Source organism: Oncorhynchus masou, chromosome 20, assembly GCF_036934945.1.
Source record: "Oncorhynchus masou masou isolate Uvic2021 chromosome 20, UVic_Omas_1.1, whole genome shotgun sequence".
Lineage (NCBI taxonomy): Eukaryota > Metazoa > Chordata > Actinopteri > Salmoniformes > Salmonidae > Oncorhynchus > Oncorhynchus masou.
In genome coordinates this window covers 13,325,743-13,347,509 of record NC_088231.1, presented here as the reverse complement: position 1 = coordinate 13,347,509, position 21,767 = coordinate 13,325,743, and the positions used below count along the sequence as shown (strand labels likewise).

At 44.8% G+C, this 21,767-nt stretch overlaps 1 protein-coding gene across 2 annotated transcripts in view; it reads right to left on the bottom strand.

Moving 5' to 3' along the window:
- Positions 1-5,980, bottom strand: part of LOC135506989 (F-box/WD repeat-containing protein 7) — a 172,474-nt gene extending 166,494 nt beyond the window's left edge. For both annotated transcript variants that reach the window (XM_064926437.1, XM_064926438.1), the window contains exons 1-2: positions 5,631-5,980; positions 2,936-3,019 (exon numbers count right to left, since the gene is read on the bottom strand). In XM_064926437.1, coding sequence (XP_064782509.1) covers positions 2,936-3,019; positions 5,631-5,774 — 228 coding nt within the window. In that variant the 5' untranslated portion in view covers positions 5,775-5,980. The remainder of the gene's footprint in view (positions 1-2,935; positions 3,020-5,630) is intronic.
- Between the last annotated feature and the right edge of the window lie 15,787 nt (positions 5,981-21,767).

The following is a 21,767-nucleotide window of genomic DNA, read 5'->3' as shown; positions in this document are numbered from 1 at the left end:
CGGTGCCACCAAAGACACTGTGTGAGAGCAACAAACACTACAGCAGTAGCACACACACAGACTGTATTTGATCATTGAAATAAGCAAGTGATGACTGATAGCTGACGTGACATCCATTCATTGAAGCCTACACTGTTCTAGTATTGATGGCAAGGTGAAAAGCCTTACACACTAACCTCACTGGCCACGGGGATGTTTGAAAGACAACCAAAAAAACAGGTTTGTTGGAGTCGAAAAACACACCGTTTTGCATGACTCGGGCTCCACAGAATCTACAAAGAATACGCTAAAAACAATGACCATATGCATGTCAGTTAAAATAACAACCCAACGTTCATCTGCCAGGACAAACTAGCCAGCAACAGCTAGCTTAGCTAAATGTCCATGAATGTTTCATGCGTTTCAACCTGCCCCCAAATTAATATAGTTGGTTTTGATATTTTAACCTGCGTCATGATCGCCTCTGGTGTGGAAGGACAAAAATCAACTACACGTAGCCAGTGCAGTCCGCATGTTTTTCAAACAACCCAACTTGCATACTTCTATTGCAACGGTTCTTCAAAGAAAAGCGTGCACCTCTAACTCCGCTCACCTGCTTCGACACGGTTTCTCACCAGTGATCCCAGACGTATCAACCTTAGCTTGAGGTAACATCCAGCAGCCTGAGGAAACGGCATTGGAAGAATGAAGACTGTGCTCCCCTGGGATTCCAACCCAAACCTACCCATTATTAACACCCCCAGGTATGGTGTCACATTAGAAAACCGTCAGAAAGCCTCAGGATTGTAGTTTTAGAAGGCAGGTGAGCAGTCAGGACCATCCCTTTAAATATTCAACAGTTAGCAGAGAGAGCACCCCGTATGAGGCTCTCTGTATGCTATCCAATCACTTTACCTTTAATTTACAAACGCGTGCCAGCAATGAATTATTCAGGGTCTCGGCTGGCTGCACTTCGTCTGTAAGGAGGTAGAGCTCCCCACAGCACACACACATACAATGGAAGGATACACACATACTAAAACAGCACACACACACACACACAATGGAAGGATACACACATACTAAAAGGTGAACCCATTCTGCATGAATTCACATATTTGCTCTTTCATTAATCTTAAGTGGCTGGGGAGAGGCCGATATGAGAATCCACCTTCGAACTGGGGAACACACATCAGGAAACAAAGATGGTGAACACCTACTTCAAATTAATTCAAGTTCCTACCAAAACAATTGTGCACGCATGTGCACAGGAAAGGCATTGCTTCTATGCGCCTTCGCCCCAACAGTGAGACAGACACACACACACACACACACACACTACTCCTCATTAGTGATCTCATCCCCTCGAGGTTCCCTCCCTATTTGCCCACAGATGAGCCTGAGCAACACCGACAGCGACGCTTCAAAGTTAATAAACCTCCTGTTTCTTCATAGGTAGTTGTAAAAAAAACTCCCCTGACGCAGAAGTGTGAATGTGAGGCTTCCTGCCTCTATCCCTGAGAACAATAAGAAGGGCTGGGAGGGTGGATCTCTCTCATTCCACTCCCCCGTTCATCCCCTCTCCATCTCACCCTCCCTCCCCTCACTCCCGCTCCCTGCGTATCATTTCTCTCCCTCTTTCGACATTGTTCCCTTCCCTTTCATTCCGGAGGAACGACACACGGTTAACGCTTCCTGAGGAGAGATCTGGTACAATAAACGCCTCTCCAAATGGTTCAGGGGGAGCCTGCCAGAGGATGCTGTTAAACAATGAACTGATTACCCTGGTAGTCAAAGGGATCCTTCGGGATTTTGGCTATGAGGCCCTTTATCTACTTTCTCAGAGTCGGATGAACTCGTAGATAACATTTTTGTCTCTGCGAGCGGTTTGAAGGAAGTTGCTAAGTAGCGCAATTGCTAACTAGCATTAGCGCAATGACTGGAAGTCTATTGAATGCTTAAGTCTCAGACTGCTAGCTAGCAGATCTCCATAGACTTCCAGTCATTGCACTGACGCTAGTTAGCAACTTCCTGCAAGCTGCTCTCAAAGACATAAAAATGGTATTCATGAATTCATCAGAACCTGGAGAAGCATTGCCAAAATCTTGAAGTATCACTGTAAATTCATTGTCAGAGTAGGTCTAAGAGCAGGACTCAACTCTCACAACTAATGTTCAAACTTGGTAGGCTCATTTTGATATTACAGGCTAGGCTAGCCTTCCGTTGTTAGCTTTCAGTATACTGTATAGGTTAACGGTTCCTGGGGATATGTCGCAATGTGAAAAGTAGTCAAATGTTGGAGTGACTCGTCATATTAGGTTAAATATTGTTTGATATCCCTGTATGGAAGTTATGAGAACAAAGGTACAGGTTAGATTTTATTCTCTCACCTAGAGACTAAGCCTAACAGAAGCCGTCCTCAGTAACATAAAGAGGCTGTAATAGCGTATCAGGATATCTCTGTACTGGAGGAGATGGGGGCAGGAGGTAAATCACGAGGCGCTGTCGAGTGGGCTCACAGTTGGAAGCAGAATGAAGTCGTGGTAAAATGGCCACACAGTGGAAAGACGGCCATGAATACTAAGATAGTGAAAGGACAGGAGGGAGGGATAAATCAGCCTAAAAAGGGGGAAAGCTTAATTGAGCATTAAGCCTCCCCGAGAAGTCAATGAAGGAGAAAGAAAGGAGTCTAATTAGCTAGCTATTAAATAGCTGTCTGGTTTCCTGTAGCCTCAACCCAAAAGAAACACACACGCGCCTCTACAGCCCCCCCCCCAATACCCATGGGAGCTTAAGTGAAGCAGTTAAGATTCTCCTTGTCAGCCCCACACAGTGCACATACACACTTAACATCTGTACTGTGCATAAAGGTATGCAGCTGGTGATCATGGAAAAACCCACCACACCCACCCTCCCTCCCCTATCCCCAGGGAGAGGAAGTGAAGCGGTTACTCACGAGTCTCTCAGTCAGGCCACACTGGGGGTTGCTCTCCTCTCCTCTCCCGGCCTGGCCCCTCTCTGTTAGGGCTGTCAGTGGAGGCTGCATAGAGAGAAGGGGATGTCAGTGCATCGTGTGTTAAACAATCTGAGGTCATCACAGAGTCAACATGCCACAGGGCCTTCTGGGGGTGGGGTGAGAGAACGTAATGATCTCCCCTCTCTCTCCCTCAGGGCTCTAGGGGTCTCTCAGTTCCATGTGTTTTGGTCTCATCCTGGTATCTCACAGTTTATCCCCCTGAAACCCAGACCCCCATAACAGATACAGCACACCTCCACTCTCCCAGTCTCCCACAGACAGGCCCAGTTAGTCACAACATAGGCTCACACAGGGCGATAACACAAAGGAAACAAATGCACAAAGACGCCTTAAGACAGAGATTAAGTCACACACTTGGGACTTAAATAAAGATACAGACAGTGAGCTATGCAAAGAAACAGAGTTGTATGTAGCAGGAAACAGGCAATCTAGGATCAACGCCGTATAGGTGAACATTCCCATGTGAAGGTGAGGCCTTACAACTCGACTACATAACATGACCCATAATAAAATCACTACTTTACTTCTGCAGTGGCTATACGAAGTAACAGGGGTGTGTCGGAAATGGCACCCTATTCCCCATCAAGGAAGACACCCGGGGTGTTCCTTGATCTTTCTGACACCGAAGGTGTGGGGAATTCCTTCCGGGAGCAAGCATCAGAATAATTTTAAAAAACAACAGGTAAACAAAAGTCAAAAATCCAGGCAGGAACAGACCGGCTGAATACCGACTAAACCAGTGTCAACATGCAACAGTGCATCACCACTGCACCTGTGAGGCAGACTGATTAACCCGCTGATAGTGGCTCATTAACATGTAGTAATCAGCCATTAATTCACAAGGGGCAGCTGCACACTTAGGGCCTAGGCCCTACAGGCTGGGTAACCCCGTGCAGCAGGAAAGCAGCATTCGGCTATACAGCCTTCCCTTGTCTTATCTGCAGTATATGGTTACCCATTAACTGGGTTTGGTAAGTCTGGGATGTGCATGTCATTGCACTCTTGTATGTTCCCTTTTCATACTGTATTCAGTTGCCATAATCAACTAGGCAAAACCTCCTGAAATCAGTAACGGACGGTTGTCGGGCATAAAAACCCTTATGCTACATTGACGACAGGCTCAACATGGCAACTCTCTCGGGGGAAGAGCTCTCTTTCTGTAGCGTGCGTAGACGAGGGCCTTGCTGTTTACTGCCGGAAGCAGACCGACAGTGGCTGTTGGACAGCCACTTTGATGCATCCCCTCAGGTTCTCTGAGCCTCTCTAACCCCTCTGGTGCCCCTAACCCAGTCCTTATGGCAAAGTGTTTAACTTTCCTCCCAGCTGAATGAGAAGACAGGAACACGAGCTGGGTCAGACTACTCTAATTTGGTTCTCTGGTCAAGTTAGTTTCTTCACGGACCAATTTGGAGAGCTATTCTTTGGCCTGACGGAAGGTTTGAGACAGACAAAAAAAAGTGCAGTTTGATATGGGAAGCGGACGGAGCTCAAGTCGGGCAAAAGTCAACATGTAACTCGAGCAGCCACTGGGGATCTTTTGGCAAGGCAGACCAGCTGTGCGAGGCACAGTTATCGGCTTCCAACTCCCGTCAGTTTCTACCTCTGAGCGGCTGCCAGTGCCTAGAAAATAACCCCTCGATATGACAGGCTATCCCATCACAACAGCACGAGGAACATGGACAGTGCCAAGTGAACAGGCCAGGGCTTGCTGTTGGCTAACTGGGTGTTAACACCAGACAGAGCCGGACAGGAGTCCTGGGAAAGATATTGAGAATAGCAGAGGCAGACAATTCAGGTGGTTAACAGTGGATCACCGTGAGACAGGAGTGAGTGTGCATATTTGAGACAGCAGTTCACCGTTGCTGCGTTTAGACAGGCAACTCAATTCTGATATTTTTCCCACTAATTGGTCTATTGACCAATCAGATCTTTTAACATCAAGAAAGCAGTTGGTTTATGACTCTCAGGAGCCTATGGAATTATAAGAGACGAGAGAGAGAAGTCAAGGTTAGATTGTAGCACCATTATGTAACTTGGCAGCACAGCAGCTAGGAGATGTTTACAGATTCTGGTGAGTGGTTCCAGACACACCGAGACAGAGAGAGCACTACCGAGAGAGAGAGAGAGAGAGAGAGCGTGCGAGCCCACCAGGGAGCACGAAAGCGAGAGCCCCCGAGGGAGCACGAGAGCGGGAGCCCCCGAGGGAGCACGAGAGACAGAGACCAAGAGAGAGACTAAGAGAACAAGAGAGCAAGAGAGAGCACAAGAGAGAGAGAGAGCACAAGAGAGACCAAGACCATCATCATACCACCCAGCTGTGGAACAGAAACTCTGTTCATTTCATCTCTATGTTGAGCCCAGAGGCTAAATAAACTTGAGCTGCTGATAGTAAAAGAATGAGCAAATCCATCTCATTTCACAGGTTTCCATGGGTTTGACAGTTCCCAGCATTCCTTTCCTGTTTTCAGATGACCGTTTGTTTGTCGTCTGGTAGTCAAACCGGTGACAACTGTGGCCATTTCCATTTTCTTTTTATAGAAATAAAATACAGAAAAATGTAAACTTGGGAATGACCACATGAAGTCATTGCTCCAATGTTCAGAGTCCAACATACCAGGACCAACGTCGACAAGGAAATAAATATTGCAATCCATCCAAAGAAAACATTGAATATATTGGGGTCAAATATGTATTGTTGGACAAGGAGAGAAAAAAGATTCCCAGACAGTGCCAAAATCTGAGAACAGAACAAGTTCATCTACCGCCGTCCGTTGACGTCAGCTGCCAGCCAGGCCAGACGTTAATATTTATATTACAAAACAGAGTGTTGGCGGGGGTGACTGCTGTTCACCGTCAGTTGTCTGACTCTAATCGTCCTGTTAAAGTGAGCACAAAAAGAGTGCTGTCAGAAACCCGCTGAACAATGGGTTAAAAGGTACACTGATTGCAGGACCATCGGACGAGTCGGCCCTCGTTCTTCAATGACAACGTGGTCTTATAGACAGCCACAGGCATCACAAAATACATCACGGAAGTCTATTGAGAGCCCCTGTATACTGGTTCTATTGAATCCCTATTGATTTGTTCTCTCATACAAACAAATCTGTCATAGAATGAAGCTGAAGCATGTCTCCCCAGCAGGAGGGAAGCATGCGGTGTTGAGTCGTTGGGTAATCTCACAATCTGATTCAAAGCAGAGCGCAGCATGTATCAAATCAAAGTCACTGATTCAGAATGGCAACAAGTACGTACACACACACATTCAGAGTGACCCACTTACAGAGAGTCAGTGGAATCGAAAGAGGAGATGCAGGCTTCCACATTGACCGGGGAGGGTTTTTGTGAGTGTAAGCAGTAGACCTTTCCTTGTTATGGTCGCAGTTGGCCAGAGAGAAGCAGTAGGACAAAGTGCACTGCGTGAAAGGTTGTACGGTTCAAAATAGAGAAGTTCTCTCCCCTTCTCCTCTCAACAGGCCTGTAACACATGCTGCCAAGCTTGGCGTTCCATAAACTAACAGGCTGACATCGTGGCCACAATATCAGGTGGTAAAACAAGGAGCACTTTCTAGGAACAACTCAGAGGTTCCCAGAGACCCCTGTCTGTGTCTGTCTGTCAACACAGTACAGAGGTAGTAGACTCCTGTCCAGGTCAGCTGTAGTCTGTAGAATTGAAAGACTGCCAACAGAAGACTTGCGATGAGTTCTGGAATCTTGGTCCATTGTCAAGACATTCTGTTAAACCCTGGGTGACAAGCATTAGGGTGTAGAACGACATAACCAGCAATGAACACAACATTCGAAATGGAGGCCTACCTATTACCCTATTTAACAACACTAATTCAACAACATTCACTTGCCTCTTGCGATTGTGTGTCCTCGAAATGCAGTCCTCAAAACGCAGATGAACGAACAAACTTTGCTTGCCTTAGGTCTTCGAAATGGAGGAAGTCGCTTATTTAATTACAGTACTTTAACCTCCCAGTCAAATCAGCCTCTCATTAACCCGCATTGGTTTCCAGTTGAGTACCGTACATCTTTAAAAGAGCATTATTCACTTCAAGCCTCAAGAGAAGCCTGGTAGGCTATAAGCTAAGGGAGAGGAGACCGGGAGACCACCGCAGTGAAAGCAGCTCTTGATGGGATACTTCGTTAACAGGGACTCAGTCTATGGTCATGATGAGCCTCAACTTCAACCTGGTCGTGTACTGTGACTATGTCACACTACGAAGGCAAACCAAGCCATATTGGGCTGACCTGGTTACCACATCCACCATAGTTGAAGAGAAAACAGAGGCAGTGTAGTGTGAGTCACCCAATAATGTGAAACCAGCCAAACGCCTAACTGGAGCCCAGGAAGACCTCACTTATTAACTCACCGCCTGTAACAGGTGGTTAGTCTGGAGGTCATTCACCCAGCAGTATCCAACCCCAGCCTGCGCTCTGGCTAATCCAGGTACGACTGTAGAGGAGCTGAAGTATCCCCAGACACACACACTGTCATCCAGATGGAGGACACCTGGCCAAGGCACATGCTTAGAGCTGCTCAGGAACACACACACACAGAGGTGAAACAGATGGGCCAAGACTAGGGGTGTATGTATGTACGCATGGACAAAGCCATCGATCACGTGACACCACTCATTCCCATGTGAAGACTCAATAGCGCATTGAAGCCAAGTGAAGTCTGTTAAGGTGGCGTCTCATGAAGACATAACATGCGCTGTCAGAACTACTCCAGGAAGTGATGTGGCAGACTAGCTCAGTGCTGCCCCCTCTCACCGAGGCCGAAAAGAGTACTGCGGGCTGCCATTAGCAACTAAATGATCATTATGTGCAATTTTAAAATAATCAGTTCAAAGACATACATTTGGTTTATTAGAAGCAATGTACCATGATTGTGTAAATACATTTTTTTAAGACAAATTATTTTTTTCATTCACCTGAATGAGGGATCATGTTGTTTTCTGCTAACAATGCTTGCCAGTACCGTGGTCTTTTTCCCCTAGCTGGTACAATTACCATATAACCACGTAACCGACTGTTAAGGATGATATTAAATAACCATTAACAGTTTATTAAAACATTTATGTAATACAATATTTTGTTTGTGGAATGAACAGCTAACTGAAGACTGGATAGCCGGGCATTCGTGTATAAATTTTGACTTGTGAACTCATGGGAAACTCGCAATGGCTGCTTGGTATTGTCTTGCAATAATTTTTCATGGGATTGTAGAGTGTCCATTCAAATGATGTTAATGTTAACTGATGTGGCTCATGCAATGGAACGTATTTTTTGTAATGTCAGTTGAGATGAATCAACAAATCACAGCACATATTGATGGGTACACTTCCTGCTTTGCTCCTTGCCAGTCCACCCACCCATTATGCCATCATTGACTTGAACGGTGACACCCGTGCCGTTCATTCTATTTTGCGGTTACTGCGGTCATTTGGCTGGCCAAATACCGTCATTCAAAATGTCATGACAGTCGCAGCCCTAGCCAAGATACAGGTAGCGCCGGATGTTGACGCGGTTACCTTGTCCAGTGAACTTGGCCAGCACAACAAACAGACATTATAGCTGGACTGGACAGAAGGTAGCAGAGGGAATCAACCAAGAGAAAGCTCAAATCCCAGACAGAGTTCATACAAAGTCCTTTGTTGAATGAAGACAGTGAATAAAGGGAAGGAGGATGCATTAAGGGAGACCTGATGGATAAAAACATGACATGGGTTACACTAGGCATCCTTATACCAATCCCACCAGTATGCAAACTGTCCAACGCAGCCGGGCGGTATCATTTTCACGGTACTATTCCAACCTCTGTGTGAATGAATGAAGTGTGCACGCGCACACACACTGTGTTTGGACACCCCTACTCATTCAACCGTTTAATTTTCTACATTGTAGAATAATAATAGACATCAAAACTATGAAATAACAAAGGAATTATGTGGTAACTAATTTTATTTTTTTTAAGTGTTCAATTGACAGCTTTGCACACTCTTGGCATTCACTCAACCAGCTTTATGAGGTTGTCACCTGGAATGCATTTCAATTAACATTTATAAGTTAATTTGTGGAATTTCTTTCCTTCTTAATGCATTTGAGCCAAATCAGTTGTGTTGTAACAAGGTAGATAGAGGTGGCATTCAGAAGATGGTCTTTTACCAAATAGGGCTAAGTCCATGTTATGGCAATTACAGCTCAAATAAGCAAAGAGAAACAACAGTTCATCATTATTTTAAGACATGAAGGTCAGTCAATACGGAAAATGTCAAGAACTTTGAAAGTTTCCTCAAGCGCTATGATGAAACTGGCTCTCATGAGGACCACAGGAAAGGAAGACCCAGAGTTACCTCTGCTGCAGAGGACAAGTTCATTAGTGTTACCAACCTCAGAAATTGCAGCCCAAATAAATGCTTCTGAGTTTAAGTAACAGATACATCTCAACATCAACTGTTCAGAGACTGCGTGAATCAGGCGTTCATGGTCAAATAGCTGCAAAGAACCACTACTAAGGGACACCAATAAGATTAGACAAGTGGAAATATGTCCTTTGATCTGATGAGTCCAAATTTGAGATTTTTGATTCCAACCGCAGGGTTATGTGAGACGCAGAGTAGGTGACCAGATGATCTCCGCATGTGTGGTTCTCACTGAAGCATGGAGGAGGAAGTGTGACGGCACTTTGCTGGCGACCCTGTCAGTGGCTTATTTAGAATTCAAGGCACACTTAATCAGCATGGCTACCACAGCATTCTGCAGCAATAAGCCATCCCATCTGGTTTGCGCTTAGTGGGACTATCATTTGCTTTTCAACAGGACAATGACCCAAAACACACATCCAAGCTGTGTAAGGGCTAATTGACCAAGAAGGAGAGTGATTGAGTGCTGCATCAGATGACATGGCCTCCACAATCAGCCGACCTCAAACCAATTGAGATGGTGTGGGATGAGTTGGACTGCAGAGTGAAGGAAAAGGAACCAACATGTGCTATTATTTTATTTAACTAGGCAAGTCAGTTAAGAACAAATTCTTATTTACAATGACGGCCTAAAATCGGACGGCGCTGGGCCAATTGTGCGCTGCCCTATGGGACTCCTAATCACGAGTGGTTGTGATACAGCCTGGATTCGAACCAGAGTGTCTGTCGTGACGCCTCTAGCACTGAGATAGTGCCTTAGACCGCTGCACTACTTGGGAGCTCCCGAGTGAAAAGCATTCCAGGTGAAGCTGGTTGAGAGAATGCCAAGAGTGTGCAAAGCTGTCATCAAGATGAAGGGTGGCTATTTGAAGAACCTCAAATATATTTAGATTTGTTTAACACTTATTTGGTTACTACATGACTCCATATGTTTTATTTCATAGTTTTGATGTCCATTATCGTTACACAATGTAGAAAATAGTAAAAATAAAGAAAAACCATTGAATGAGTAGGTGTCCAAAATTACTGCACTGGGCCTTTAATGTTCTTTGTTTGTGTTATTAACAGGTGGTTTGTGACAGGCTTCCTTTGAAAACCTGATGTGACAGGCCAATCAGCTTCACAGTCCTATGAAGTGCTAGATTGTTCTCCGTAGAGGAAGAGGAAATAAGTTACGACATGACCCAGAATAACCAGTACACATTATCAACCACACAACGAGGCTAGTTTAGGGATAATCCAAAGAAAATAAGCTACTGGGAACTACAGTAAATCTGTATGCTGATGCAAGGCACGTAATCTACATCAGAAAACACACACTCAATCTCGGGGGCTACGGTCCTTCTCAGAGAGTAAAGTAACATCCATCACTATACATGGGTGGAAGATGCCATAGAAACAAACTAACACTCTCTCCTTACAAGGACCATGCTACAGTTTCTCCTCTGCCACCCACGCCATGAGGGAAGCGATTGCCTCAGCAGGGCCATAAGAGTCGACACACTTCAAATCAACAGCGCCAGGTCTCTCGAGTGGCAAACAGGCGGACCTACGCACCTCCGCACTAAAAAAAGAAGAGAAAAGTCCATCATCCACACAAACACAGGCCTATGCAATACGTGAACAAACATCCTACTTCAGAAAAATGTTGCAAGGCTGCCAAGACAGATGTACTGTAATGTCTGTAAGGCAGACAACAACGTCTGTGATTTGATGTGTATATAATTCCCAGACCGTTTCCAGATGTGCTCGACTGAACCTAGCCAGGGCCTGTATTCACAAAAGCGTCTCAGAGTACGAGTGCTGCCGGTCTAGGGCCTAGGTTTTGACTAATGAATAAAACCGAGGGATCTGATCCTAGATCAGATACTTTGTAAATACGGGCCCAGCCCTTGTGCTGCTCCTTGAATTTGTTTTTTTTAATGCATGGTAACTGGAGTGAGGTCTGTGTTTACGAAACAAGTCCAGGCTCCAAGGAGGGCCATGGGACAAGGAGGAATCTCCATTTTCAAAACAAACTATTCCTACACATCTATCAACAGTAAACCACCTTGACCTTTGGGTGAAAGCAGACATCGCAAACAATGTATGGGCATGTGCAGGATGAAGTTCGGTTTGGTTCAAAGGGAGTATATTTTTGTTACAAGCCCTTTATGTACCATGATATGTGTAAGTAGACATTTCAGTGAGGTCTACACCGGTTGTATTCGACGCATGTGACAAATAAAATGTGATTTTATTTACCTAACTTTTATTTGACCCGGGTATGGGGGACACAATGTCTTCTGAGCTCAGGCTCTTCTACCATAACAGTCTAGGCTTAGTGGCGTAAGATCCCTGGTCATGTCCTCATAACAGAGAGTTCCCTGTAAGGGCGTGATCTTTGGGAGGTCTGGTATTTCTCCAGGCAGGGCAGACGTGTTCTCACAGCTGTAGGCTATTTACTGAAAACACACAGCGAGAAAGGTAAAAGAGCAGGTAGGTGAGAGCCTAACCACTGAATAATCAGCAAGTTCTTGTCAGGTCACACCCGACATGACCCAACTGCGTGAACTAGACATGGGTTCACATACGATTTGAAATCATTTAAAATACTGTATCCGTGCTTGACTGAGCTTGCCTGTTCCTATGGAACTAAGTGCAAATGCCACCCACCTGGCAGTCCAGCAAACAATCAAAGTATATGAAAGATTTCAAATAGTATTTGAACCCAGGTCTAGCTGTGAGAGGTGACGCATTCCGCCGCCGGTCTGTTGTCGTGTTACTCAGGCTTGGTAGTTATGACATAGCAGAAGTCAAGATATTTTCCCTGACTCAAAACAACAGTCGGGAACCTGGGGGTGCCAAGCTAAGGGTGTAAGGGGTTATAAAAGCCTTAATGCAAGTGCATTAAAACCATGTATGTAATGCGTGTGTAAAACCCATTCATCAACAGTGAACAGAAAGGACACATGTGACTTCATGAGATTTTTTTTAAATCAGTGGGGTTATTAGTTTGGGCAATATACATAATAGTTCAACAGGAAGCTCAGTCATTAATTGCCTCCCTTTCACCTGTATTTTCATGGGGTGAAAATCTTTTTCCCAGTACAATTGGCCCTATGCTTTAGCAGTATACGCCACTCAAAGTTGGGCAGCAGTGTCATACGGAAAATAGACCTGCTTCATGGGAGCCTCTCCCAGTGAATGAACATAATAACTAGTCCTACTACAGCTGGCCTAGCCCAGCTGTAAACACCAGGCAGTAAGGAGAAAGACATGGGAGCCTCTCCTAGTGAATGAACATAATAACTAGTCCTACTACAGCTAGCCTAGCCCAGCTGTAAACACCAGGCAGTAAGGAGAAAGACATGGGAGCCTCTCCTAGTGAATGAACATAATAACTAGTCCTACTACAGCTAGCCTAGCCCAGCTGTAAACACCAGGCAGTAAGGAGTTAGACATGGGAGCCTCTCCTAGTGAATGAACATAATAACTAGTCCTACTACAGCTAGCCTAGCCCAGCTGTAAACACCAGGCACTAAGGAGAAAGCAAGGAGGAAAGACGGTCCTCGAATTACTGCAGGAATGCGGAGGGAATCATTTCCTCTCCACCTCTTTCTCATTCTGCGGCATTTCACACTGAGTCGTGGGTGAAATCCGACGATCCCCGTGATGCTACCTTTCCTCCAGAGGCGAGGGCCACAGCAGCGGAGGTCTCCACCAGCAAAACACGGATCACATTTCATCCACACCGGGTAATGATAATGAACGCCGGGACGGGCTGCCAAGAGCTTCAGTTACGGAGGAGAAGATTGGCGAGAAGAAGTAATAAAGAGAATGAGTGGGGGAGGGGCGGGGGTGGGAATGAAAGAATGGAATAATACATGTTGAAGAGAGGAACGACCACAAAGACATTCCAACACAACACGCCTTGCTACTATCTATTTCAAGACGGGTTTGTTACGGTTATTCTAGTGCAGGTTTTTCAGGCACCGCCTTACTGCACATGGTTGGGGTCTTTGGCAATGTCAATTACAATTCCGTCCCAGTCAGATGAATAATAAATCTTACTTTGGAATATGTCTTGAGTACATCTTGAGGCAAGGCCCGACACTTATATCTGAAGGAAAATTGGTACGGACTACGAACTGTCAAAGAACTATAACATTTTAAATGAAAACCTCAACTTGCTAAGTGAAACAGCAGGTGTTAAAGATCGACTGAACTTCCTGATTTGGCCTCGTTTTGAAGATTGCTCAGTAAGAAACGCTAGTGGCCATGACTCAAGACAAACTGGGGTTGATGTTTGATGCAGGTGTGTTATGTGCGCATATCGTACCCTGGCAGGTACTGTTTGTCCCTCCTGAGTCACCGTAGCAACAACATAGCCACTTCCTCAAAATAGTCCAAGATGAATCAAGAAAAATGCAATTCAGACATTTTTGTTGAGGTTTTAGTCATGCAATTTTACATCTAGCTATGGTGTTTGGTGCAGTATTTCTCAAGTAAAAACAGAAACCAATCAGTGCACTGCATGCAGTCTATCGAATCGGGACAGTTACATGTCTACAACTTCATCATCTGCAAGTTGTCAAACAACTGCAAATAAAGCTGCTACGAGCTGTTTATCGGTGCCCAAAATCACTAGCTAGCTAGCCAGGTTACATTTCTGTTTGTCAATTAAGCTAGCAGATACATTTGGGGCACAATCAGGTTGTCAAGTCCTGTGTGTCCCGTGTGATTTGTAGCCATTCTGTTTAATACAACCTAACTGTCTATTACCAGAATGTGAGTGCGTCTTGGCAGTGTTTCATATGGATTCATGTTGTTAAAAAAACAGGCCGGACACAAGATGCTCTCAAATGGGGTGGCAGGTAGCCTAATGGTTAGAACATTGGACTAGTAACCGAAAGGTTGCAAGATCAAATCCCCGAGCTGACATGGTAAAAATGTGTCATTCTGCCCCTGAACAAGGCAGTTAACCTCTTGAAACTCTAGGGGCGCAATTTTATTTTTGGATGAAAAACGTTCCCGTTTTAAACAAGATAGTTTGTCACAAAAAGATGCTCGACTATGCATATAATTGATAGCTTTGGAAAGAAAACTCTGAATTTTCCAGAACTGCAAAGATATTCTCTGTGGGTGCCCTAGAACGGGAGCTACAGGCAAAACCAAGATGAAACTGCAACCAGGAAACCAACAGGATTTTTGAGGCTCCGTTTTCCATTGTCTCCTTATATGGCTGTGAATGCGAGAGGAATGAGCCTGCCCTTTCTGTCGTTTCCCCAAGGTGTCTGCAGCATTGTGACGTATTTGTAGGCATATCATTGGAAGATTGACCATAAGAGACCACATTTTCCAGGTGTCCGCCCGGTGTCCTCCGTTGAAATTGGTGCGTCTTTTTCAGCTGCTGGTATTTTTCCATGCGATTTTGAGGGAAAGCAGGCTTCCACGAACTGCATATCAATGAAGAGATATGTGAAAAAACACCTTGAGGATTGATTCCAAACAACGTTTGCCATGTTTCGGTCGATATTATGGAGTTAATTCGGAAAAAAATTGACGTTTTGGTGACTGAATTTTCGGTTCGTTTCGGTAGCCAAATGTGATGTACAAAACGGAGCGATTTCTCCTACACAAAGATTCTTTCAGGAAAAACTGAACATTTGCTATGTAACTGAGAGTCTCCTCATTGAAAACATCCGAAGCTCTTCAAAGGTAAATTATTTTATTTATTTGGTTTATTTATTTTATCTGTTTGTGAAAATGTTGCGTGCTAAATGCTACTCAAAATGCTAAGCTAGCGCCTGCATACTCTTACACAAATTAGTGATTTGCTATGGTTCAAAAGCATATTTAGAAAATCTGAGATGACAGTGTTGTTAAGAAAAGGCTAAGCTTGAGAGCAGGCGCATTATTTTCATTTTATTTGCGATTTTCAGAAATCGTTAACGTTGCGTTATGCTAATGAGCCTGAGGCTTTATTCACGATCCCGGATCCGGGATGGGGAGTATCAAGAGTTCCCCGGACTGTTCCCCGGTAGGCCGTGATTGAAAATAAGAATGTGTTCTTAAGTGACTTGCCTAGTTAAATAATGGTAAAATAAATGTTTAAAAATTACAAAAATGAGTTTTGGAATACTGACAAGTTGCATTTGGGATTCAAGCGCGCGCTGATCGCCTCAATTCTTATTTTGCCACCCCCCCCCAAAAAAGTGGCAGACCTAAGTGATCATTTATTTTGCCTTTATTTCGACAGTGAGTCATGCTGTGACCCATGTCTCTTTCACAGATGCACACACACATCAATATGTGACCACAATCAAACACATCAGCAAGAGGCCACTCCATAAAGGGCTTAGGGCCAAGGGGTATTTCAACATAACATTGTTTAGTGTTGCCTTACGTAAACAAGTCTGAGGCGCTGTGTAATGGGACAGGTTTGTCTCACTGTCTGGAGGTTCTGGCAGATCTGATTGGATGGAGCGTGCACAGTTGATAGCGCGCAATCAGCACAGCTGCTTCTCTCGTGTTAGTGGGCACCTGGGCGAGCGGACATGATCTTCATCCAAACAAACACTCAGTAAGTTGTGACGAACTCAAAACTCAGTTTTGGACTAGACTGACTATTACCAAAACGATCCTGTTTTTACATTGTTGTCAATTTTGACACTAGAATAAATGTTTGACTAATATCGATGCCACATAGGCCGTTCAAAACCAAAGATGGTGTAATGCCATCAAATTGCTCTTTAGCACAGAGTTGATTTACAAACAGAACTGCATCAGCAACAAAGATAGCCCAACGCGTCGCAAAGCTCTCTCGGATGAAGTTACTAAACTAGCATCTATGACACAATGTGCTTAAATAACACCCATGTGACATATGACATTCGCTGTAAAGCCTGATCTCTTCAATTCTTACAAAGAGGAGCATAGACAATGGGCCTATTGATGGGCCAACATTTGCCAGGCATATGGTTCCTCCTTCTATGTTTTTCTAAGGTCCATGCCCTCCCCCCCCCCAAGGCAGAAAGGAATGGACAGTGGGAGGAGTTTTGAAACAAACCCATTATGGGTCAGGGGAACCTTTAAGTGGCAGGGTTGACAGTATCTGAATAGATTGGTAGTGTAGGGGGATAAAGGAATGTAGAAAGAAGGGTCAGATAGGGAGAGGCCTGAGTGATAGTGGGAGAAAAAGTTAGAGAAATAAGAGCTAAACATTTGAAAATGAAAAGATAAATAATTATGACGATTGATTACGACTCGTGGTGTAGTTGAAAGTAAACGCAAGTAAACAGTTCACCCACCATTGTTTTGCCCAACAGTTCACCCACCTTTTGCAGAAAAACACATTGAAAGTATAGGAAGGGTGACTTTTTTCCTCTGCGAACGGCACTAGAAGTTTACCCACCTATTTCTTTTAACCACTACGTCACTAATTAGGACGATGATTAAGAGACTCTTCATATGAGGTAGCCTCCCTTACTAAACAACTGATCTCTCATGGCCCTACGCCTCTGCTTTGGGGGCCACAGCCGAACAGAGCAACAGTCAAGCCTCTTCAGGGAGAAGCAGAGCCCTGGCCTGACTCCAGCCACCCTTTTCTCTCCCCACATCTCCCCTCTCTGGAGTTCACCGGCAGACAGATGGGGCTACCCTACCCAGCTCAAAAAAGGCATGTCTTCATTAGGCCAGACACGATGAATAAACAGACCCGGGTGGAAACACTCTGCCAACCATTCCCTTCTTCCCTGCCATGTCTTAACCTCTCTCTCTCACTCCCTCCTTCAGTTCATAAACACTGAATCCTAATCGACTGTTTCACACAACCGCCGGTCTCTGGCACATTCACCCACCCCAACTGAGAGCTCGGCCTCTACTCCCACTCGTTCTCCTTTCATGTGAAGAAGTAGAGACTGCACCAGTTAGTGATCCACTGACAATGAAGGAAAAGGAAATATCAGATCTATTTTGGCTGAGTGGCAACAGTCAGACCTGGAGACGAACAGGCTCCTACTTATACAGCGAAATATAAGAAAATCAATACCCTACTGCGGCATGCCTTTTAAAGTTATCTAGCCAAAATGTATTTGTTGAATGTTGAAGTAGCATGTGAGCCTAAAGAAGACATAGCATGTGGATGGATCCCAGAGCTCTGACGTGTATAGTCTTATGCCCATCAACAGCTATTCATCATTTCCCCCCAAAGTGATTCCGGAGACGAGGAGAAAATGCAGATTACATTTCCTAAGGCAACAGGAACCATCATCGCAGTGGCTGAAATCCAACACTGTCAGACAAATTTGAAGCACAGACAGAAAAGTACAGACACCCTATTTCTCAAAAAGGTGATGGAGAGTTGGAGGTCGACCAATGGAGACAAAGGGTTCCCACTCTTAAAGAAACAGAACAATGCAAACCCACAATCCTATCCATTCCAATGTAGACTAGGACTGGATTAAGAGGATGGTAGCCCATGCTACTGTGGGAACCTGTGTCGTAAGACAGTCACTTTTACATGTACTGCTGCTAGGCTTAGCATCATGGGGAAGTGAAAATAGGACTTTAATACACAGGCCTAGACAAAGCCACACTAAGACGTTCTAACCGTAAGAATCACCTCAGAGCTCTAGTAATAGACGTAGGCCACTATCATACTCCAATTCATCTGTTAAATCTCTAAAAGCTGAGAATCAGACCGGATAGTAAAAATGCCGTGTTGTTATCGTCGCTGTGAAATCCGGAGAGGAGTATGAGCTCCAGATGTTGAAGGTCAGGAATGTCGAGTCGCTAAATCAAATTCATGCTGCTGTTGGAACATTCTTCGATCATCAAAGCACGAACAATTGTGCTACCACAACAAATTCTCAAGCAGCTGCAAATCAGTCATTTTGCAGAAGGGAATTTTTTGGGGGAGAGTTGGCAGTGTTAAGACACATCTAAGTTGATCAAAGCCTACACGAGTCATGTCGTTGCGGCATTTGACACGATCTTCTAGAACCTAGATCACGTGTCAAACTCATTCCACGGAGGGCCGAGTGTCTGTGGGTTTTCACTCCTCCCTTGTACTGGACTGATGCAGACACTTGGCCCTCCATGGAATGAGTGTGACAGCCCTGTCCTAGATGCACTACATCTCAATGTGATCAAACATGGTATCATTACAGTGAGTTTCATGTATTTCCTTGCTGATTAAAAACCAGCTGTAGAGTGCAGCGACAACCCCTTCTCAAAAACTTCAGGCAGCATTTATAAGCCACAGACCACATCATGGCATTGGTTGTTTCAGTGGCAGGGCACAGTGCAGTGGAGGGAGCTGCCTCGTAATTACAGAGTGGCAGCTGCTAGAGGCTTAGATGGGATTGAACCCATCATCGGAGACACCATCCCCTCCCTGTAATGATCTGGGCCTGTACCTTCCACACAGATGTACTTTTGCCCGTGGCGAGCGATCAAGCTGGCTCACCCCAAGGCCTCCCCTGGCTTTGGATTACACAGGTGACAGTAACCGCGCTGTCTAAATAAAATAAAGGTTGTAGAGGTAAAAACCTGTCACCATAGAGCTTTTCACACTTCTGAGGCGAACAAAACGGCACCACATCAAGCTGTACTAAGCTGGCCTGGTTACACATCCAATATGCTGTGAAAACGGAACATCTCTTCATCTCTGGGAACTTTTCATCCTGTGGTCCCTCTCTGAAACATCCTTAAATCTTCTCCCATAACTCCACTGGGCATCCTAGCGGAGCGTTCAAGTGTCTGCCTTATCCCACTAGGCTAGAAAGTAGCCCATCACTCAGTCACTGGTGGAAACAGAGGGGATCTTTCACCTGCTCTGGAGGAGGGAAAGTTAAGCTAGGTGAGGGGCTTTTTTTTGTTGAAAAGGAGCCTGAATAGAAGACATCCTGACAATGAGGGCCAGTGTTTGCTGTCCTGGCAGCAAGGGAGAACTGTGGGAATGGATGGATGAAGCTGAAGAGGTGCAGGAACGTCCTCTCCTCCTGTCTCCATGCTCTGTCCATCTTCCCAACTCAAAACTCATACTCACCAAAAACCTACTTAGTCTGATTCGATAGCCTCTGAATATCCTAAGTAGGTCCAGTTTTAGAGGTCAACCACCACTGGTAAACAGGGGCAGGGTATGATAAATATCCATAGAAATAGAATTAATAGAACAGGCATGGAACTGCTGTACCCACGAGTTTACCAATCATGATTGCCACAGTTACTCACAATGGCTGCCTGGGGTTGTGACGCAATAATTTCCAGGCCAATGTAGAATGTTCAAGCAAATTATGCTAACTGATGTGGCTCATGTATTTTTGTAATGTCAATTGAGTTGATTCAACAAATCCCAGCACAGATTGATGGGTCCACTTCCTGCGTTGCTCCTATGGGTACACTCAAAATTGCAGCCAGTTCATCCATTACGCCATAATTTACTTGAATGGAGATGCCCATTCTATTAATTATATTTCTATGATTATTTCACCCAATTAAACATCCAAACCTCTGGCCTTTGCCTTGCCAGGCATCACTTAGCAACACTTACCTGCCTCCCAGCATAAGGATATTAAGAGTATCTGGGAGGAAACAGAAACTGTTTGGCCTTCTGTCTAAGCTGTTAGTTAAAAACACAGCCACACAAAGGGCTGGGTTAAACTCGTCTGTAAACAGTACCATGCCTCCCTTTGAGGAAAAAGAGAAAACAGAGATTGACTTATCGTCTCTAGATTAGTACAAAACAGTTATTTCAAGGGAGAGTGTAATAAAATTGATGACTGTTCTAATGATGCAACTGTATTTAAACACTAAGAACCCTATTTCAACAGAAATGTAATTTGAAGGGAACAGAGTCCAAGGACTACAGGACACCTGACAGACTATTATTACTGTAGGCCTACCACAAAGCTAGCACATACAGTTCCTGTTTAAACACACTACTTGCCCTGTTCATTCTGGTGTAGCATTACAAAATTCCGTGAACTTTCAATCAATTCCCTGGTTTTCCTGAAATCCCGGTTTGAGGATCTCGGGATCAGGAGGGAATAAGCAGTACATTTTGCAACCCAATTCTGGTGACCTGTCCTCACCATAGGAGACACTTCCTTTGCAGCTCATACTTCCATGGTCCAACGACAGAGCTACAATTCCATTCAATTGTATTCAAGGAGGGCCAAACACTAGGCCATTTAAGTCTCGTGTTTTTCATTTTCATTTAGCTAGGCAAGCCAGTTAAGAACAAATTCTTATTTACTATGAAGTCCGGGTTTGGCCCACGCTGGGCCAACGGTAGATAATGGTACAGCAGCAGAAAGGGGAAAACATCTAACCCCAGGGATCGAGTAACATTCCCTACTTACCGTTCCTCTCCAAGTGGAACGGTCCGACTTTCAACTTTCAGAGATTAGCATTTTGCAACCAATGACTGCATAGAAGTGATAATTGAGGCAAATTGGATTAGGCTAATATCAGAGTGCACATCATGCTTATCAAAGCATGGCAATAAAGAAATAAAAAGTACCTATTGGTTTGGAAGACCCAATACACCCAGTGTGTTCCACACTGTACTGCAGAGGGAGCCCAGACAGCTGCTATCACTGACAGACAAACTATTGTGCAAAAAAACTATTTCACCGAAACACATTCTTCTAGGGACTGTATGCTGTGCAGCGTAGGACTTTTCCCAGGCAAAGCCATGCGGGCTGCCTTCCTCCAGCTCACTGAGAGACTTCTGCCCCAAAGGTACCAGGAGGGACTGACTGTGTGTGTGTAACTAATTAGCCCCGGAGCTAGGGTTGTCAGTACTTCAAAATCCCCTGGTATACGGTGTATTGTCCAAGCCTACCCAGAACTCTGTGGTCTCCATGGGTGCTTCCCAAATGAGGAATAGGGTGTAGGGAATAGGGTGCCAATGCCATTTGGATTGTAGCCCCTGTGAAACACAAGAGCCCATCTATAACCCCCTACATAAAAGGACAGCTGTCTCTACAGTGACAAGAAAATTAGTTACGACTCTTCTGAACATACTTTCACACTCAAATGAGAGCATTAAGGGGTGAGGACTTTGTCTGCCCCCTTGGTCTCAGTTCTCTGGGACTAGTGTAGGACTGCATAATACCCCTTAAATCAGCTGGTCTGGGGTAGAGTGGTGCAGAGAAACACTTAAGTGACTTGAGTGGGGTGTTTGCACACACACAAGGAATAGTAACATCGCCTCAAAATACATATTTTATAGCATGTCAATGGCTATCGATCCGCTTGGTTGGGAACAATGAAGGGTTGAAAGCAAAAGTCATAACAGCCGTGGTCTGACAAAGCTGCCAATAATCCTA